At 36.6% G+C, this 16918-nt stretch overlaps 1 protein-coding gene across 3 annotated transcripts in view; it reads left to right on the forward strand.

The window, feature by feature from the left end:
- The window catches only part of LOC131035147 (uncharacterized), a 175306-nt gene extending 158724 nt beyond the window's left edge, over window positions 1–16582 (forward strand). For 2 of the 3 annotated variants that reach the window (XM_057966786.2, XM_057966799.2), the window contains 3 exons: window positions 10101–10201; window positions 10316–10407; window positions 15973–16582. In XM_057966786.2, the coding sequence (XP_057822769.2) occupies window positions 10101–10201; window positions 10316–10407; window positions 15973–16049 (270 nt within the window). In that variant the 3' untranslated portion in view covers window positions 16050–16582. The remainder of the gene's footprint in view (window positions 1–10100; window positions 10202–10315; window positions 10408–15972) is intronic. The other variant, XR_009103919.2, reaches the window with a different exon arrangement.
- Window positions 16583–16918: the final 336 nt, after the last annotated feature.

Below are 16918 nucleotides of genomic sequence, written 5' to 3' on the forward strand. Positions count from 1 at the left end.
CATGCATGTTGACAACAAAGGTGGTGAAATGCCTAAGTATTTTATTCATTAGACACACAAATGTTGCTAGTGCATTGATCAAACCAAGAAGCATAACCAACCATTCATACAATCCATCATTTGTTATAAATGTTGTCTTCCAAATATTGTTGGGATGGACAAAAATCTGATAATAATCAAATTTCGGCTTGATTTTGGTGAAGTATTGTGCACCTCAGGGCTGGTCGGAGAGGTACTCAATGTTTTAGTGGATACTGATTCTTCACAATTATTGTGTTCAATATGCAGTAGTGCACAAGTGCAAAGAGTAGTCTTTGTTTCACACTAAGACTATCAAGCTACCACAACAAGAGGTTGACCTGATATTCCGTTGATCAATAACCTTATTTGAATATGGCACTGAATCTTGTTTTTCTCTCTAATTGATCTGTGATACAATGGGCTATTTGAAAATGGAGATACTAGATCTAGGTTGGTCTTGTACGAAAGATACTCAGAGATACCACAAGAAGAGGTTGACCTGATATTCCCTTGATCAATAACCTTATGAATATGACACTGCATCTTGTTTTTCTCTCAAATTTCTGGTTGATTTTGGTGAAGTATTGTACACCTCAGAGCTGGTCCGAAAGGTACTCAATGTATTGTGTTCAATATGCAATATTGCACAAGTGCAAAGAGTGGTCTTTGTTTCACACTAAGACTATCAAGCTACCACAACAAGAGGTCGACCTGGTATTCTGATCAATAACATTTTGAATATGGCACTGAATCTTGTTTTTTTTCTCAAATGGATCTGTGATACAATGGGCTATTTGAAAATGGAGATACTAGATCTTGGTTGGTCTGATTCTTTATTGCATAGTGTGTTGGCACATTTTTGGGTTTTTCAAAGATGTTGCAATGTTGTGGCTATAGATTGTTGAGTGGCTGTTGGTGTGATTATGGGATACACTTGGTGTGCTGGCAATGCATGCTTGCTTTGGTACTCCAGTGTCTTTGGGTAGAGATTATGAACACGACAAACTTCTATGTGTGGGATGCAAGCTTTCAGCATTGCTTGGATGGTACAAAAGTTGTTTTTTGTCAAAAGGGTTTGTGCGATGTTGTAAATGTAGTCATTGACTATGATAGAATCATAGAATAGCATTGTGTCTTAGTTTTGTAGGTGCCATTGCAGTCATAGACATATGGCTTGTTGAGAGTTGAGACAATGTGAGACTATATTGCATTAGGCTTGATTTCATACTTGAGATGCATCTGCACTGAACTTGAATATCTCCTCTGTTGGAGCCACCCCAATGAATATGGATGGGGATGAGCGTTAGTAGTTAGACTAAGGTGTTTGGCATTTGTGGCAAAGGTGGTGGTGGTTAACAAGTTGAATTTAGATCAGTGATATCTGCTTTCACTATATCTAATGTGGACTAAACAATCAATGACTGCTGTGTGTGGCACTAGAGATCATTGTGGGGTTGGTCATGTGGCATTGGCATCCTTTATCGCTTTGCTTTCATTTGCCTTTCTCTAGTGCTGGCCATGCTGAGGCCTTCTTCTGTGTCATAGGATGCCTATTCTCATTGGCACAAGGGATTTGTGCTTCAGCACTAGAGAATTTGGTTTACTTTGTGTGGGTTAACTCTTGCATGCAGTGCTTGAAGAGTAAGTGTTCTACTTCATCTTGGTGTTTGCTTTGATCTTGGAGGCATGGTGATATGCTTATCCCAATGTATTTGCAGTGAGCAATTCCATCGTGGCACATATATAAGGGTAAATTATGCTAATGTATTTTAGCACCTTATTCTTCTCAGTGATTTTGATTTGCTGGTTTGCAAGGAAGAATGGAACTCATTTGTATTATCTTGCTTCATTGATCCCTCCTTTGCCACAACTATTGAAGTTTCAATTACTAATTTGCATAGTGTGTAAGAGGATATGGTGCAATTTGCAAATAACTAACAAACTATTCAAGTGTTGGCAGGTTCAAAATCATTCTCTTATTGCATGTTGAAATCTTTCCTCCATTGTGAGATTGTGTGGACATTTTCAACATGGCAAAGGTAATCTTCTCGGCATTGATGAAGTGGTCAACAAAGAATCAGTCCTCCAATTGTAGAATCCATCCTATACTACAATGTCAAGTTTTCCTTGGTACACTGGAATCTCTAAATTGGTTTGGATCTTGAAAGGAACTTGATGCTGAAAAGGCATGTTGATATAAGTATAGAAGGTAATGCATTGCTTCCCAAGAGCATCATTTTTGAGTTGTTGGATGTCTGGGAAGACATCAAATGTTTCTTGAGAGAATTGGCCATCTTGCTTGTGTGTTGGCATTTGTCCAGGTAGCTGGATAAATGTATAGGTTGTGCTCATTCCATCTGCTGTTATACACAAGTGTTAACAGGCAGGCATATGAGCCCTATAAATAGAATGTTGTGGAATCTGCTTTCATTCCACTGATCTGCACAATGGAGCCTAAAATGTTGGTGTGGGGATTAATCCAGTCCATCTACGAAATTACTGAGCTATGGAAAGGACATGCAACAGATATTATCAGTCTACTGTTCCATATACAGAAGACTGAGAATGAGAATTATTGCGATCATAGAACTAAGAGAACACTTCCTAACTGATTTGCTTAGCTGGAATGGAAATAATGTGTTTGCATAATGACCTTAGAAGTCAGGTACAAGTGTATAAAGTTATAAACTATAAAGAAATACAAATAGAGGTGGTCCAGGATTTGAACAGTTGACCGTTCATCTTCTTGCTGATGTTTTGGTTTGTCTTCTAGATGTGTGCTGTATAGGATGGTCTACTGACGTTACATGAGCCATGGGAGTGCTGACTAGAGTGCCTCCATTGTGCACAAAGGTTTGCCTGGCCTGTGGAATTCTTCTGGATTGTGTGCCAACTCAGGAGTGCCAAATAGGTGGAGTGCCAGCTGTGGGGTTGAGTTAAGAAGAACCGACTTGCTAAGATGATGTCATTCAAGCTTGGTAACATGAGACTCAGTGCTAATGCTATACTGTTTGGCTATTGTTTCTGTAGATGTATCTATGTGATTAAAGTGAGAGTGCAGATTTTTTTTGAAGAGGTAAACACTTTTGATCCAAAGCTATGAACCGGTGAGCTCACAAATGGGAAACCTCATTCCCATTTAAACATTCACTAATAGCACCCCAACTGGGTTTGAACCTTGATGGCAAGAACAACACCACAACTTAACCATCACACCATGCCAATACTGGCAAAGTTATAGAGCAGATTGATAGAGTTTGGGTTCGATCAATGTACAAACATTGTAATGATATTATTATGTGATATTATGATACTTATAATGGTTAGAATACTAGCAAGGTTACCAGGTCCTTCCCCTGCACCCCCCAGGTCCTGGTCCTGTTCAAAACGGGTTCTGGTCCTGGTCCAGTCCTCTATGGGTTCAGCCAGGGTCCCGCCCACAACCTATGGGTTCAGCTTGGATGAACCCAAGTGAACCTAATCTGAATTTCACCTCCAGATGTGTCGAGCCAGCGAAATTCGATGTTTTTTAAATTGTTTTTTATTTTTATTGTAAGGTATCCATCTACAGAAGTGGTAAGACTAAGAATATTCTCAAAAGCATGGCATCAAGGAATAATTTCCGGGTTGCTATGCTAGAAATGAAATGGGAGGTCTAATATAAATCATGAACCCTTGCATATTCAATTCTCAATCTCTAACTTTATCAAATTTTTAACTATGCATGAAACATGTTTATCATTGTTAAGGACAGTGGATCGTGTCTGCAAGAGTATCAGATGACTGCCTTCAGTGCTCTATCAAGTGTGTAGGGGCAGTGGTCTGTAGATAATAGTGAGCAAGGGTTAGAACCATGTTAAAATTTTAGGGCCAGTTCGTTGCTTTAAGGATTCCTTAAGCCTTGTCCAAATTCTTGACACACTTCAAGGTCCTATAAACTCAACAAGAAGCAGTCTTAATATGCATAAAGACCTTGTGATGTAGCACCAAACAAAGACAGTGTACAGATAAGCCATCATGAGAATCATAGTAAACTTCAAGTGATAGTGGTATCAAAAGAGAGATCATAGTGTTCTATGAAGAGCATCCTTTGTATCACAATGTTCTAAGAGGAGCCATGGATATGATAGTCATCAAGTTGTTATCTGTAAAATGTCATTCATGGTCTATTGAGACTATGGTCTATAGAGGTCATAATCACAAATTGAAATGATAGTCATGTCAAGTAAACCAAGTCAAATGACCTACAAGTAGATAGTCATCTAATATGGATGATAATGATTTTTTTGATGAGCCAAATGATATTTGATCAATGATTGTTGACACTTGACGTTATTATTTTTTAACTTCCAAGTTTAATATAGATCATGACATTCGATTTTGACTAATATTTCACTATTAATATGGTGGTGTATTTTGTGTTGTTTGTAACTAGGTAAAAATGGGTTCGGATTGCCTTAAGGCAACATCCGAACCCATATAGGACTGGGTCCTATCCTAAAGGGGTAACGTGCCCCCAAGTTGAGCCCAGCCCTATACCTCCACGCCACCCTAAATACTCCACGCCACAATAAATAAATTGGCGCCAAAAGAGGGAGGTCGACTTGGATTTAATAGAGGCTAAGGACTCATATAAATAAAGGTTAAATTGCAAATGCAAATACAATTCAGTTATCCATGAAATCAGCGAATTAGCTCTGCAAACAAGAGGTGCGAAATCACCAAAGAAGGTTGTGCGAATTTGTCCAAGGATTGGGCAAACTTATTCAAGAGGATATAGGGCATTTTGGTGCAGTCTTGAAGCATGCAAAAAGGGCAGATCTGATATATAAAGATCAGATTCAGAAAAGCAAGCTAAGTATTGTATTTGTGCAATAAGAGTGAATACATAATCTGACTTGTGGGTCTTTAATGCTGGATTTTTCCTAGGGTATTTGTGTTTGTCTCTTGGTTCCTTGTTTCATTCTTGAATTTACTTGATTATAGTTTACTAAATTATAAATCTGATTAATAAACTAGGGCATGATTAAATGTTACAAATCTGATTACTAATCTAGGGCACAAATTTAACATGGTATCAGAGCTAAGGTTATACTAACCCTCAAATTTCAGTAAGCTCTTACCTTCAGGTTGTTGTTCATCTTTTATTAAGATAATGATAGGGGTGAAGTTAGAGGGCATCATCGGGTCCTCATCAAGGAGTCATTCTTTAATTCATTAAAGATTGTGGAGATTCGAGTGAAGAATCAAAGAAGGAAGTAACTGATATTTCTCCTTTCAAATTTTCAGATCTCTGGAATGCAAAGTGTATACTGTGGAGTTATTACCTTATTCAGACCTTCAGAGTTGTTGATTTTTAGAATTGGTCTAAACCCTAGATTGGTATATATTTCATGATTCTTAACCCTTGATGTGATCCGATCTAATTTTAATAATGATTGAATCTTTGATGGTATGGTAGATTTATTTTGCTACTAGACATGCAACTACTATTTTGTATTGCTAACAAAATCAGTTGTATTCCCACCAATCTTCAAACCCTAGCTGACTGTGCTAAGGCACATCAAGAGGAGATTGCGAATTATGGCCTTTTGAAGATAGACTGCAAAGATAGTTTCTTCTGGGGAAGCTTTCGGTTCCAGAGTCAGTGATATCTAAACATCAACAGGTGTATTTTTCTTAATTCTTTATTAACTTTGTGATGAGAGACTTTATGATAATTGAAGGTTAAGTATTCCTGTTGAATAACTTTGTCAATTTGTTTATATGGGGTTTCTTTGTCAAGTTGTAATAATAAGGGTTTCATTATCAATATTTGCTTGTTATGGGTTTGAGCTTACTTAGTTTTGTAAAAAACCCTATTGGGTTGTGTGAAAGGAAAATGATATTCTCTTTGAATTAACCCGTGTTGGGCCAATCATGTTTTGAGGTTCCCTATGTCAGGTGTTTATCCTTGTAGGTCTACAAGCAAGTTTGTGCCTGTGTTATCCCAAGTTACCATCCTTATATCATCCCTGTTGCATTCAAGCTCATGTCATTAAATGTTGTGACAAATGCAGTTTTATTATGTGTCAATTATCTGTTAAAATAACTGCATGACAGGTTGCTTTCAGTTAATTGGTTATGATGATGCTCATTCCTACATAGTAGAAGTTAGAATGTATTGTTGTAAATAGCATATGTAGGAAGAGTGAAAGATGATCAAGTCAGTGGTCTCCTTCTGTGATTAGCATTGAGATCTCTTCAAGCTGAGGTAAGCATTTTACTCATTAACTTCTTCTACTTCCACCAAAGCTGAATATAATTAGGATCTTGTTCAGCAAAGTATGAAGATTCTGTTCTACTTGATATTTATCAATCATATGTATGTAGTCATACTATATCTTGTGATTGGGTTTCTAAGAAATCTCAATTTCAGTTGTTTAGTTTAAAAGATGATTTGGCTTATGTATGTTGCTTGCTTGAATAAGTATATAAGGATCCTTTCAGGCATGGTTATTTGGATGGGAACTAGGTTGTATCTCAGCCTCTCGGAGTTAAAGATGAAGGTTTTCTGAAAATTCACCTTGCAGAAGGTGAAAGTAAGAGAAAAGCAAGTAGCATCTTCAGTGTTATATTATTTCTGGTTCCTTTATTGATTCTTATTTGATTAAGGATTAAGAGGGAGTCCTATTTTCAATAAAGACTTAGTATTTAAAAAATTGACAATCATTTGTTAAGTCTAGGGTTTTGTAAAGTTCTAACTTCCTTTCTTAAAGTATTTTGGTTTTTGATGTGATGATTTAAACTCTATTCTCATCATTGGAATATAAGGAATAATTAGCGCAAGGATCTAAATTTATTGTCTTCTAGGATTAGAAATATGTCAAGGATCTAACCAAATTATTCCAAGTCAAGTATACTTTTGATATTTAGAATAATGGATTGTAAACCTTTATGACAAATAACATAAAGATTGAGGATGTCTGTAGCAAAGTCTGATTTTGCAGATTCATCTGAAGACAAGCAACTGATTGGTGGATGCCTCAGCTAATTCATGATCAAGGTTGAAGCATGTTGTTGCTGCCAAGCATATCTTGTTGCATTTTGAAAATCTCAAATGATTGTGAGCAGAAGACTGTAATCACCTCAGAAGGCTAACTCAGATTCTGAAGTGTCTCAGATAAGGGAAGTCACTTCAATCTCTTGTTGTAACTTGGATACCCTATGATCTCTTAGGACTATGGCAAAATAGTCCTCAGTCACACTAAGTACTGCTGAAGCTGAATTCATTGGAGCATGAACTGTATCAAGGAAATTGTGTGGTTTTTCAAATTCTTGTTGAATGCTTTCTTATAATTATTTATTATGTCGTATAGAGATACCTGAAAATTCAGTGTCTTATGGCAGGATGATCTAGTGTTGCAAATGTTCTCACCAAGTCTTTTGAAGCTTGAGTACTTCAGAAGATAGACTTGGAGCTGTGAAGAACACCGCCTTGATTGAGAAGGAGTCTCAACCTCAATGATGCATTGTGTTTCATCAACTACCCTCTGCGGCTAATGTAAGGTGGTAGCGTAATCGTCTCAGGGAGAAGAGTAATTGTTACCATCCTCTGCGGGCAATGTAAGATGGTAGAAAAGATGGATTTTCATCCTATGCTTGTGTGCTGGATGGAAAGTGTACTAGATAGAAGATTATGTTTATTCATTCTTTGCTTGTGTGCAAAATGGAGGACTATGGCTTATGTAACTTCATTCTATGCTTGTGAGCAAGATGAAAGATTATGATTTTCTGATGTTACATTTTTCTTTGGGAGAAGATTGAGGTAAAGGTAATGCATTCTTCTCTGGGAGAAGATTAAGGAGAATACTCGTGTGCAAATAAAGTTGGTGCTGCAATCTTCTCTGAGAGAAGATTGAAATTGAAGCTCTTCATCATTCTTAGCAGGCAATGAATGGTGTATATGCGTGATAGATATCATGAAAAGAGTCCATGATGAGCATATATATACTTGTGTTTGTATTCATGTCTTGCAGGTGTACATGATAAAGTTCAGGATTCATCCTCTACATGCAAGGCAAGATGAATATTATAAAAGGATCCATGATGAGTTACCATTATGTGATTTGGTTGCTTATTACTTATGGTTACTGGCTACTTGTTGTGATCCTCTCTAAGGAGTGCTGGCTGAGTTCAGATTACAGATTGCACAATGAATGTATCAGGAAAAGTACTTCGGGTATCTGCTTCAACTTGGGCTTTGCAGTGATCTCTTGGGCATGTAGAAAGCAATCTTCCGTAGCATTGAACACTACAGAAGCTGAGTACATTGCAGCATCTGTTGCATCCAGAGAAGTAGTGTGGCTTCGCAAACTCCTCGTAGGATTATTTGGTCAAGCTAGTGGTCCTACCACCATTCATTGTGATAATCAAAGATGTATAAAGATGTCAGTAAATCCTGTGTTCCATGACCCGTCCAAACATGTGGAAACACACTATCACTTCATTCGGGATATGGTGCAAAGAGGCGCCATTCAACTAAAGTACATTAGCACAGATGAACAGGTTGCGGACATCCTTACCAAACCCTTATCTAGAGTGAAGTTCGAATACTTCAGAGACAAACTTGGTATTGTGGAAAACGGAACTCTGATTGAGAGGGACCTCCAATCTCAGTGACTCTATCTGCAGCACTTTGATCATTCTTTGCTTGTGTGCAAGAATGAATTGTGTCCAATCTATGCTTGTGTGCTAGATGGAAAATTGTAATTATGTAAAGACCCACTTGTGTATTACATTTTCTATGCTTGTGTGCTAGAACCATCCTATGCTTGTGTGCTAGGTGGAAGATGTAATTCTATGCTTGTGTGCTAGATCCATTCTATGCTTGTGTGCTAGATGGAACTCTAAAGGTTCAGATTATGTTTTCTTTTCTTCCCTAGTTAAGAGGGAGTGTTGTTTGTAACTAGGTAAAAATGGGTTCGGATTGCCTTAAGGCAACATCCGAACCCATATAGGACTGGGTCCTATCCTAAAGGGGTAACATGCCCCCAAGTTGAGCCCAGCCCTATACCTCCATGCCACCCTAAATACTCCACGCCACAATAAATAAATTGGCGCCAAAAGAGGGAGGCCGACTTGGATTTAATAAAGGCTAAGGACTCATATAAATAAAGGTTAAATTGCAAATGCAAATACAATTCAGTTATCCATGAAATCAGCGAATTAGCTTTGCAAACAAGAGGTGCGAAATCACCAAAGAAGGTTGTGCGAATTTGTCCAAGGATTGGGCAAACTTATTCAAGAGGATATAGGGCATTTTGGTGCAGTCTTGAAGCATGCAAAAAGGGCAGATCTGATATATAAAGATCAGATTCAGAAAAGCAAGCTAAGTATTGTATTTGTGCAATAAGAGTGAATACATAATCTGACCTATGGGTCTTTAATGCTGGATTTTTCCTCCTTGGAGGTTTTCCCAGGGTATTTGTGTTTGTCTCTTGGTTCCTTGTTTCATTCTTTAATTTACTTGATTATAGTTTACTAAATTACAAATCTGATTAATAAACTAGGGCATGATTAAATGTTACAAATCTGATTACTGATCTAGGGCACGAATTTAACATTTTGCTATTTTATTTGACTATTAATATGGTGTATTTTGAACTTAATTACTGCTGCAAATATGTATATATTTCTGATTTTTATCTGTTTTTGTATGGGCAAACCCAAAATGAACCCACCCCCAAAAACATTTTTCCCAATCCGGCGAACCGAACCCTCGAATCCGAACCTGAGTTTGAACCGGAACTGGCAACCTTGAATACCAGTAATCTAACTGTTGCGTATGGTGAAGACAATAGCAAACCATATATACACGGTACACCTAAAAGTTAATTCAGGAATATTTGCTTTTCCATATTCTGTTATGATTGCCAGGCTCAAACATTATAATTTGAAGAAATGCTGACCATTTCCATGTGTGTTGCATTAGTTAATTCTAAAATCTGCAAAATTATTTGTTCCTTGCAGCCATTTTTAGTTAATAGGAAGGCTTAGACATTTATCGATCCTATGCTTATGCAAATTTCACCTTGCAGATGGGACAACATAAGACTCTTGGGAGATATCGTGTTCATATTCTTTCTGACTACATATCTGTGGTGTCTGGATGTGGTCCAGCAAAATCAGGCCTCAAGAGGTACAACTATCCTATCCTAACTTGCACATATTGTATAGTTGAATATTTAGTTTTATAAGATAACTTGTAATGATGTTTTGGAGCTTTAATTTATTGAAATTCTTTCTGTGACAGGGAGATAGATGAAGCACTTCGATCGGGAGCTTATGCTTTAGTTCATGCCTGTTCTCGGGAAGATCTTCAACAATTGCATGTAGTTCTTGGAGGTAATGTCTCTTGGAACATTTTTGCATGCCCTTTTTCTGTCATTCTGCTTAAACCACCACTTCAAACTTTGCAGCAAGGAATTTTCATATCAAATTACCTTGAACTCAATATTATGGTGAAAAAATCTTATTGTAAAGTCATAACCTTTCCTATGGATTTTATTTTTTTCCCTTTTATAAATTGCAAATTTATACAAACTGTGGCCTATTGAAAAATAGGTGGCCAAAGAATCCTAATTTTGCAGATAGGTTAGTTCATAGTTGAAAAAAAGTAGTGTTTGTTATGGACTGTCATCTCCTCTACATTGACAACATAGATAGTTACAATTATTATTTGCTTTCATGGGATAACATGAAAAACAGTTTACATGTACCTGGAAGGAATAATCAATGCACAACTCTGTAAGAATTCGATTGCTGCTTGTATCTTTTTATGTTTATTTCGAACCTTAGTTTTGACCAATACATTCAAGGATATTCCTACGCATCATATTTTTCTGATCATTTGATTAAACACTTGCATGTTGTGTGCATGCTTCCATATTTTGCATACATATTTACCCGAGTAATTGCTACAACATCAATATGCTTTTTTTTGTTTTTGTTTTGATGGATGCCCATGCTGTCTTCCAGAGTCCCTATTTTGGCATGGGCTAGGAAGATTGTTGATAAAGGTTTCAATTGAATTTGCTTAAGAATTCTCAAAGCCTCTTCAACAGACCCATTTTGTGCACTCATTAACTTGCAACTGGAAAAATTGGCAAGTCTTTTGTCATTGGTCTACGTTGTTCCTTCGGTGCGAGAAGAAAGTTCTCTCTTTTCTTCCCAATCTGCATTATCTTTCAATTTTATTGATTCCATTGTGAGATGGCTTCTTTCCCAATCCATCTGTAGTTCAGAATATAGTGTCAGAGCCTGATGAGGTTTTGAGAACCTCGTCAGGCTTCATAAGGTTTCGAAAACCATATTAAACTCTGCCAATTGCATTTTCCAAATTCATCCTTTATTTTGATTGCGCACTTTACTTTCTCACGCCATGAAACAAAAGGGATGCCGGGTTCTGGAACTGTTGTGGCAACTATTGCGGTGACCAAAAGTGGTTTTGAAACCGTGGAAAAGTTCCAACAAGGCAAAATGGCAACTACTAAAATCACCAATGAATCACTTTTCTTGCTTTCTCAACGGTTGTTAATGGTATTTCGGGTCCTGATGGGGTTGTCACAACCCCATTGGGACCTGAAGGTGGTTGTGTTACCCATTCAAAACTCTGATGAAAGCCTTCAAACAGGAACTTTGCAATGTATGATTCTGCACTTATCTGACAACACATTAATGTAGACTACTGATCTTAGATGAGGGCATCCATTCCCAATTGTTATAGCTGAAATGATGATCTTTATTTTTGAACCAAGTTTATTATGGCACTTGTCTTGCATCCATTGTCATGTTGAAATTGTTCCCATCATATCCTCAACGGTAAGAGTGATATTTGGAGATGAAAGGATAATTATATGCTTCACGTTTCAATATTTTATACTGGTGCATATCACGAGGAGCTTTTACATGTATGACATAGTAAAAGTTTTTGTATCTACAAAATTTAGCTACAAAATAGGTTTGTTGACCGAGGAAAGAAGGTTGGAAATGTGGCTCCTATGTCAATAAGGTGAAAACAATGATAGGGAGATTAAGAAAAGTTTAAAATTTTGAGTGGGGTCAAAATTGTAAACAACATGTTTTAATTTATGATTAGGGTTTCCAATAATGTGTTTTCTTCCACGTGATAGATCTGACATGAACACAAAGTCCGCCTTTCCCATTTTTGTTTCCTAGTCTTAAATTTAGTAGATTGGGAATCTGGATCTGACACATTCCCTAGCCCCCTTACAATAATAATAAGAAGGGAATAGATGTGGGACTTTGTCCTACTAGCCAATTGGAGAGACGAAAAAAGCCCTTAGATTGCCCCATGAATGGATTATAAAGTTATAAGTATTTAAAATATAAATTAGCTTTTAATATATTATATAAATTATAAATAAAGATGCATCCTCTACCCTAAATGACTCCGTCTTCTATAGGGGACATTTTGGAGACATGGGGATGGATAAGAAATCTCCCCTCCTTGCCCCCCTTTTTTGAAAAAGTAGGAAATGCCTTCGAGACATCCAAAAAAAATTAGAGACCCTTGAGTGATATAGGCGACGATTAGCCATCCCCTATGGCCTAGACACTTTTTTGATGCTTTAAAAAAAATACAATTTTAATGAAAAGTGGCATGGGTGGATCATGAATGTTTGTGTGGTTTTGAAGGTAGTCATTTGTGCTTGTGGCGGGGGCTTTTCCTCTTGACCTAGGACCCCACAAGGGGTGTTGTCTCTCTACCTCATTGGGGGCACTGCCCCCAGACCCCTGCAAGGGGTGCTACCCCTTGATCCTGCTAGGGGCATTGCCCCCAAACCCTCATAAAGTTGTGGGATATGGAGCCAAAGCATAATGATTGGCACTACTTGTGGTTCTTCAAATTTTCCTATCTAATATCTGATTTTTTCTCGTTTAAATCCTGATTTTTTCAAAAAAGTTATATACTTTTTGGTTTGCTGATTTTTTCCTCAAATTTTTTTTGTTGCTATAGTGTGTACTTCAAACAGTTAAATGGTTGCAATCAGATTATTGTTTATATGTTTATGATATGTTGATCATAAATGACAACAAGGCATTAATTTAGGAACATAAAGTTCAATTGTTTAGTAAGCTTGACATTAAAGACTTAGGTGTTGTTAGATACATAATTGGTATGGAGATATAATAGGATAAACCAGTAGGAAGCTTTGTGAAACTAGAGAAAGTATCTTAAAACTATTTTGCAAAGATTTGGAATGTATGATAGTAAACTAGTAAGTACACCCTTAACAATTAGCATAAAAATTGAGTTTGAAACAGTGTCCTAAATTCACAAAGGATTTGGAGGACATGGGGAATATTCCATATGCTAGTGTGGTAGAAAGCCTCACGTATGCAATGGTATTGCACAATACTAGACTTTGCTGGAGAAGTGGGACTTCTAAGTAAGTTCATGGCGAAGCCAGGTATAAGAAGATTGGACACGTGTAAAGAGAGTGTTTAGGTATTTGAAAGCAACTCAAGATTATTGCTTAATTTATCATGGTACTTACTTTTAATAATGTGCAGAGTGTTTTACAAGGATTTGTGGATTTGGATTGGGCTAGAGATCTTGATAACCAGAGATCAACAAGTCATAATGTCTTTATTCTGTTTGGAGTGGTTAGTTGGATGAGCAAATGGTAGTAGATAGTTACCCTATCCACTATTGAAGTAGAATGTATGGCTACACGACATGTTCAAAAAGAAGTGGTGTGGTTGAAGAGGTTAAATGATTGTATTTGTTTTGAGAGTCATACAATTGTTAAATGTGATTCATAGAGTGCAATTTGTTTGGCTAGGAATCTTGTTTACCACACTAGAAATAAGTATATTGATGTTCAATATCATTTTATCATTTTGGAGATGGTTGAGAGTAGGAAAGTGGTAAACATCGTTATCTCTTTGAAAATACTTGTAAGTACTACCAAGTACTTGTGGTGTAGGGTTGAATGCCACATTCTCTCTTGTGGTACATATCAAGTGGGAGAATGCTGGGACTAGAGTGATATTCATTTGTAGAGAGTTCTTGTAGGAAGAGTTTTTAACATACTTCAATGCTGTAACATGTGGTGAAGTTATAGGTATTTTGGTACGGTAGACATGGTGATTTACATGTGGTAATGTTGTTGCAAATGATGGAGTACAACATACGTGTTGCTTCACATGTGATGGTGTTGTGATAGCAAGCCCAAGGAACTTGGAGAACTCAACCACATATGGAAGATGCTATTTGTTAGAACCATTAATAGTGATGTAGGAGCACTTGTGGTAGAGTGAAAGTTGATAATATTCTAGAAGATGGCACAAGATATTGTGAGCAGTTAGAAGTGATGTTATATTTGTATGAGCTACGACAAGTGTATAAATTGTAGTGGTGGTTATACAAGGAAAACATGAACTCGTTGATAGTGTAAGAGTTATAACTATTGATTCATAGTGGGTGGCAACAGCTATGCATACTAGGTGATCATCCTTGTGGGTACATCATTTTTGGTGATATGTGTAGTATGAGGAGATCATATTGTGGTCAAAATATAGTTGCATGGCTCTTGGTATTCTACATATTGGTTGGACAATTAGATGGTTGGTATTATTATGTGCATGTCTATATGTATCATCTTGTGGGAATGCACCAAAGTTAGAAGGTTGAATGGTTGTACAAAGTTCACTCAAGATGATACATTGAATTGACCATTGTTACTGTGAGACATTAGAGTGATTGCAGAAGAAGTATGTTGTAGATTAAGACTTTGTCAAAGTACATTAGAGTGATGCAGAAGAAGTATGTTGTAGATTGAGACTTTGTTAAAGTCTTAAAGACCTTGTTGTATTGAATCTTTGATTCTGAATGATATAACTCTGAAGTATTTTAGGTGTGGGTTTTCTTCCATAAGGGTTTCCCACATAAATCTTTGAGTCTTGTGTAATCTTGTGAATGTGTACTGTTCCATTTACTTCTAAATATGTTAGATTTTGCAAGACTTGTTGACTGATTTCTGAATACTTGAGTTTCTTTATCCCAGTCTATCAGTTGTCTGCAACAGGTGTGTAAATCCCCATCAATATCTAGAGATGCTACAAAATCCATTGTGACTTCAGATCAGGAAATATTAGGAGTTATAAGAAACTTCAAATTTTGAATATAATGAATTATTTCATTCTCTTGAAAAATGTACCAAATTGTATCAAACACCACCCTTTTAAATATAAATTCTCATCTTGAGGGCAGAATCTTTGTAAATGCCATCATAGTAGGATTGAAGGACAGTAAATTTAAATCCCGAGCTTAGAAAAGGGTAAGACAATGAACTCTGTAAAGAATGGTAATTTTATGTTCTGCCAATTTTGACATGCTTGTGTTGAGTCAGAGAGGGAGAATGGTAAGAGCTTTTTCTATTGTCTGGTGAGTTAGTTCAAGTAATCAATTTAGATCGCAAATGTTATTATGTTTAATTTTTTTTTTTTTTTTTGGATTCAACTTAGATCATGTTCTAATTTTTATCTGTTGTATTTATATTGGTTCAAGGTAATTTCATGCATCCTTTGGTTCTGTTTTTTATATTTTTAACATGGCTGCTCTGATACTACAGCATGCTTAAAAGGTAGGAAATTTGTATGGATTATGTACATGGAGTTAATTGATAATACATTAAGTTCGAAACCTGGTTTCCAGTGTGATGAGCAATATGTTGTTAATGATAGTTTCTTGGATACCAGAAATTTATGTTAAAAAGTCCAAAGTTTTGGTTAGTTATAAACTGTGAATACTGTAGAGAAATAACCACTGATAGTATCTAAAGAGTAAACTAGATGAAGATTTCAAATGATAAATTTTCATCTAAAAGTTTCCATGTCTTATTTAACAGAACCACTAAACTTTTCTTTGTTTTCATTTTGCAGAGGGGCCTCACCGAATTGCACTGCAGACACTAATAAATGATTGTGAAAGATATTACAACTACAAGGGGAAAATATGAAATAATTCAATGGAAAATGTTATTCTTCAACCGAAAAAATGTGCCTATAACTTTGGAGAACGTCTGCTAACTAATTTCCTCTTATATGTAAACAACAGCTGTTCCACACTAAACAGCCCGTCAGCAAGGTCTATTTGAAGTGTTTACAGAACCCAAAAAAATGAGTTTTAGGGAGCTTCAAAACAGGATCTGAGAAAGCATATTTAAATCCTTACATTCTTGAAGACCATAATCCTTCCGTTCTTTGGTTTTGATATCTGTTGGAGTTTATGAGGATTTTTTGGAGGCTGTCTAGAGAACCCATAATGCTCAAACTTATTTTTGTGATCACATGAATCTAAATATTACCCTCAAGCTTATCTATGGTTTCATATTGCAAACCTCTCTACTCACATTGGGATATTTTACAAAAGTTGTGATGTCCCTAATGCTGCTAGTTTTGGCAAGGTGAAGTTTTATACAATTGGAAGGCTATTCACCTCTGTTTAAATATCAACTGTAAAGATTATAATACAATCTGAGATTTTGGATAACATGTGTCAGCTCATGTATGATAAATTTTTTTCTAAAATACATGGAGATGCATCCCTGTTCCCGCTGGCATCCCTGAGATGGGGACAGCAGGGTACCGTTGACATCCCTAATCCTCAGGGAAACTAGGAATGCATCCTGGAAACCCCCGTCCCTGGTTCTTGGTTTCTTAGGGATGTCTGGTCATCCTCGGGGTAGCTAGCAGTGTCTATGATGTCCCTTACTGGCCCCATGAATGGTCAGAGATTTTCACTTTTTTAAATAAAAAAAAAATATTTTCAGTTTAAAAAATAATCAAGGGTTTGGAGAGTGCCCAAGCCCTCCCACACCATTTATGA

This window comes from Cryptomeria japonica, chromosome 5 (genome assembly GCF_030272615.1).
Source record: "Cryptomeria japonica chromosome 5, Sugi_1.0, whole genome shotgun sequence".
NCBI lineage: Eukaryota > Viridiplantae > Streptophyta > Pinopsida > Cupressales > Cupressaceae > Cryptomeria > Cryptomeria japonica.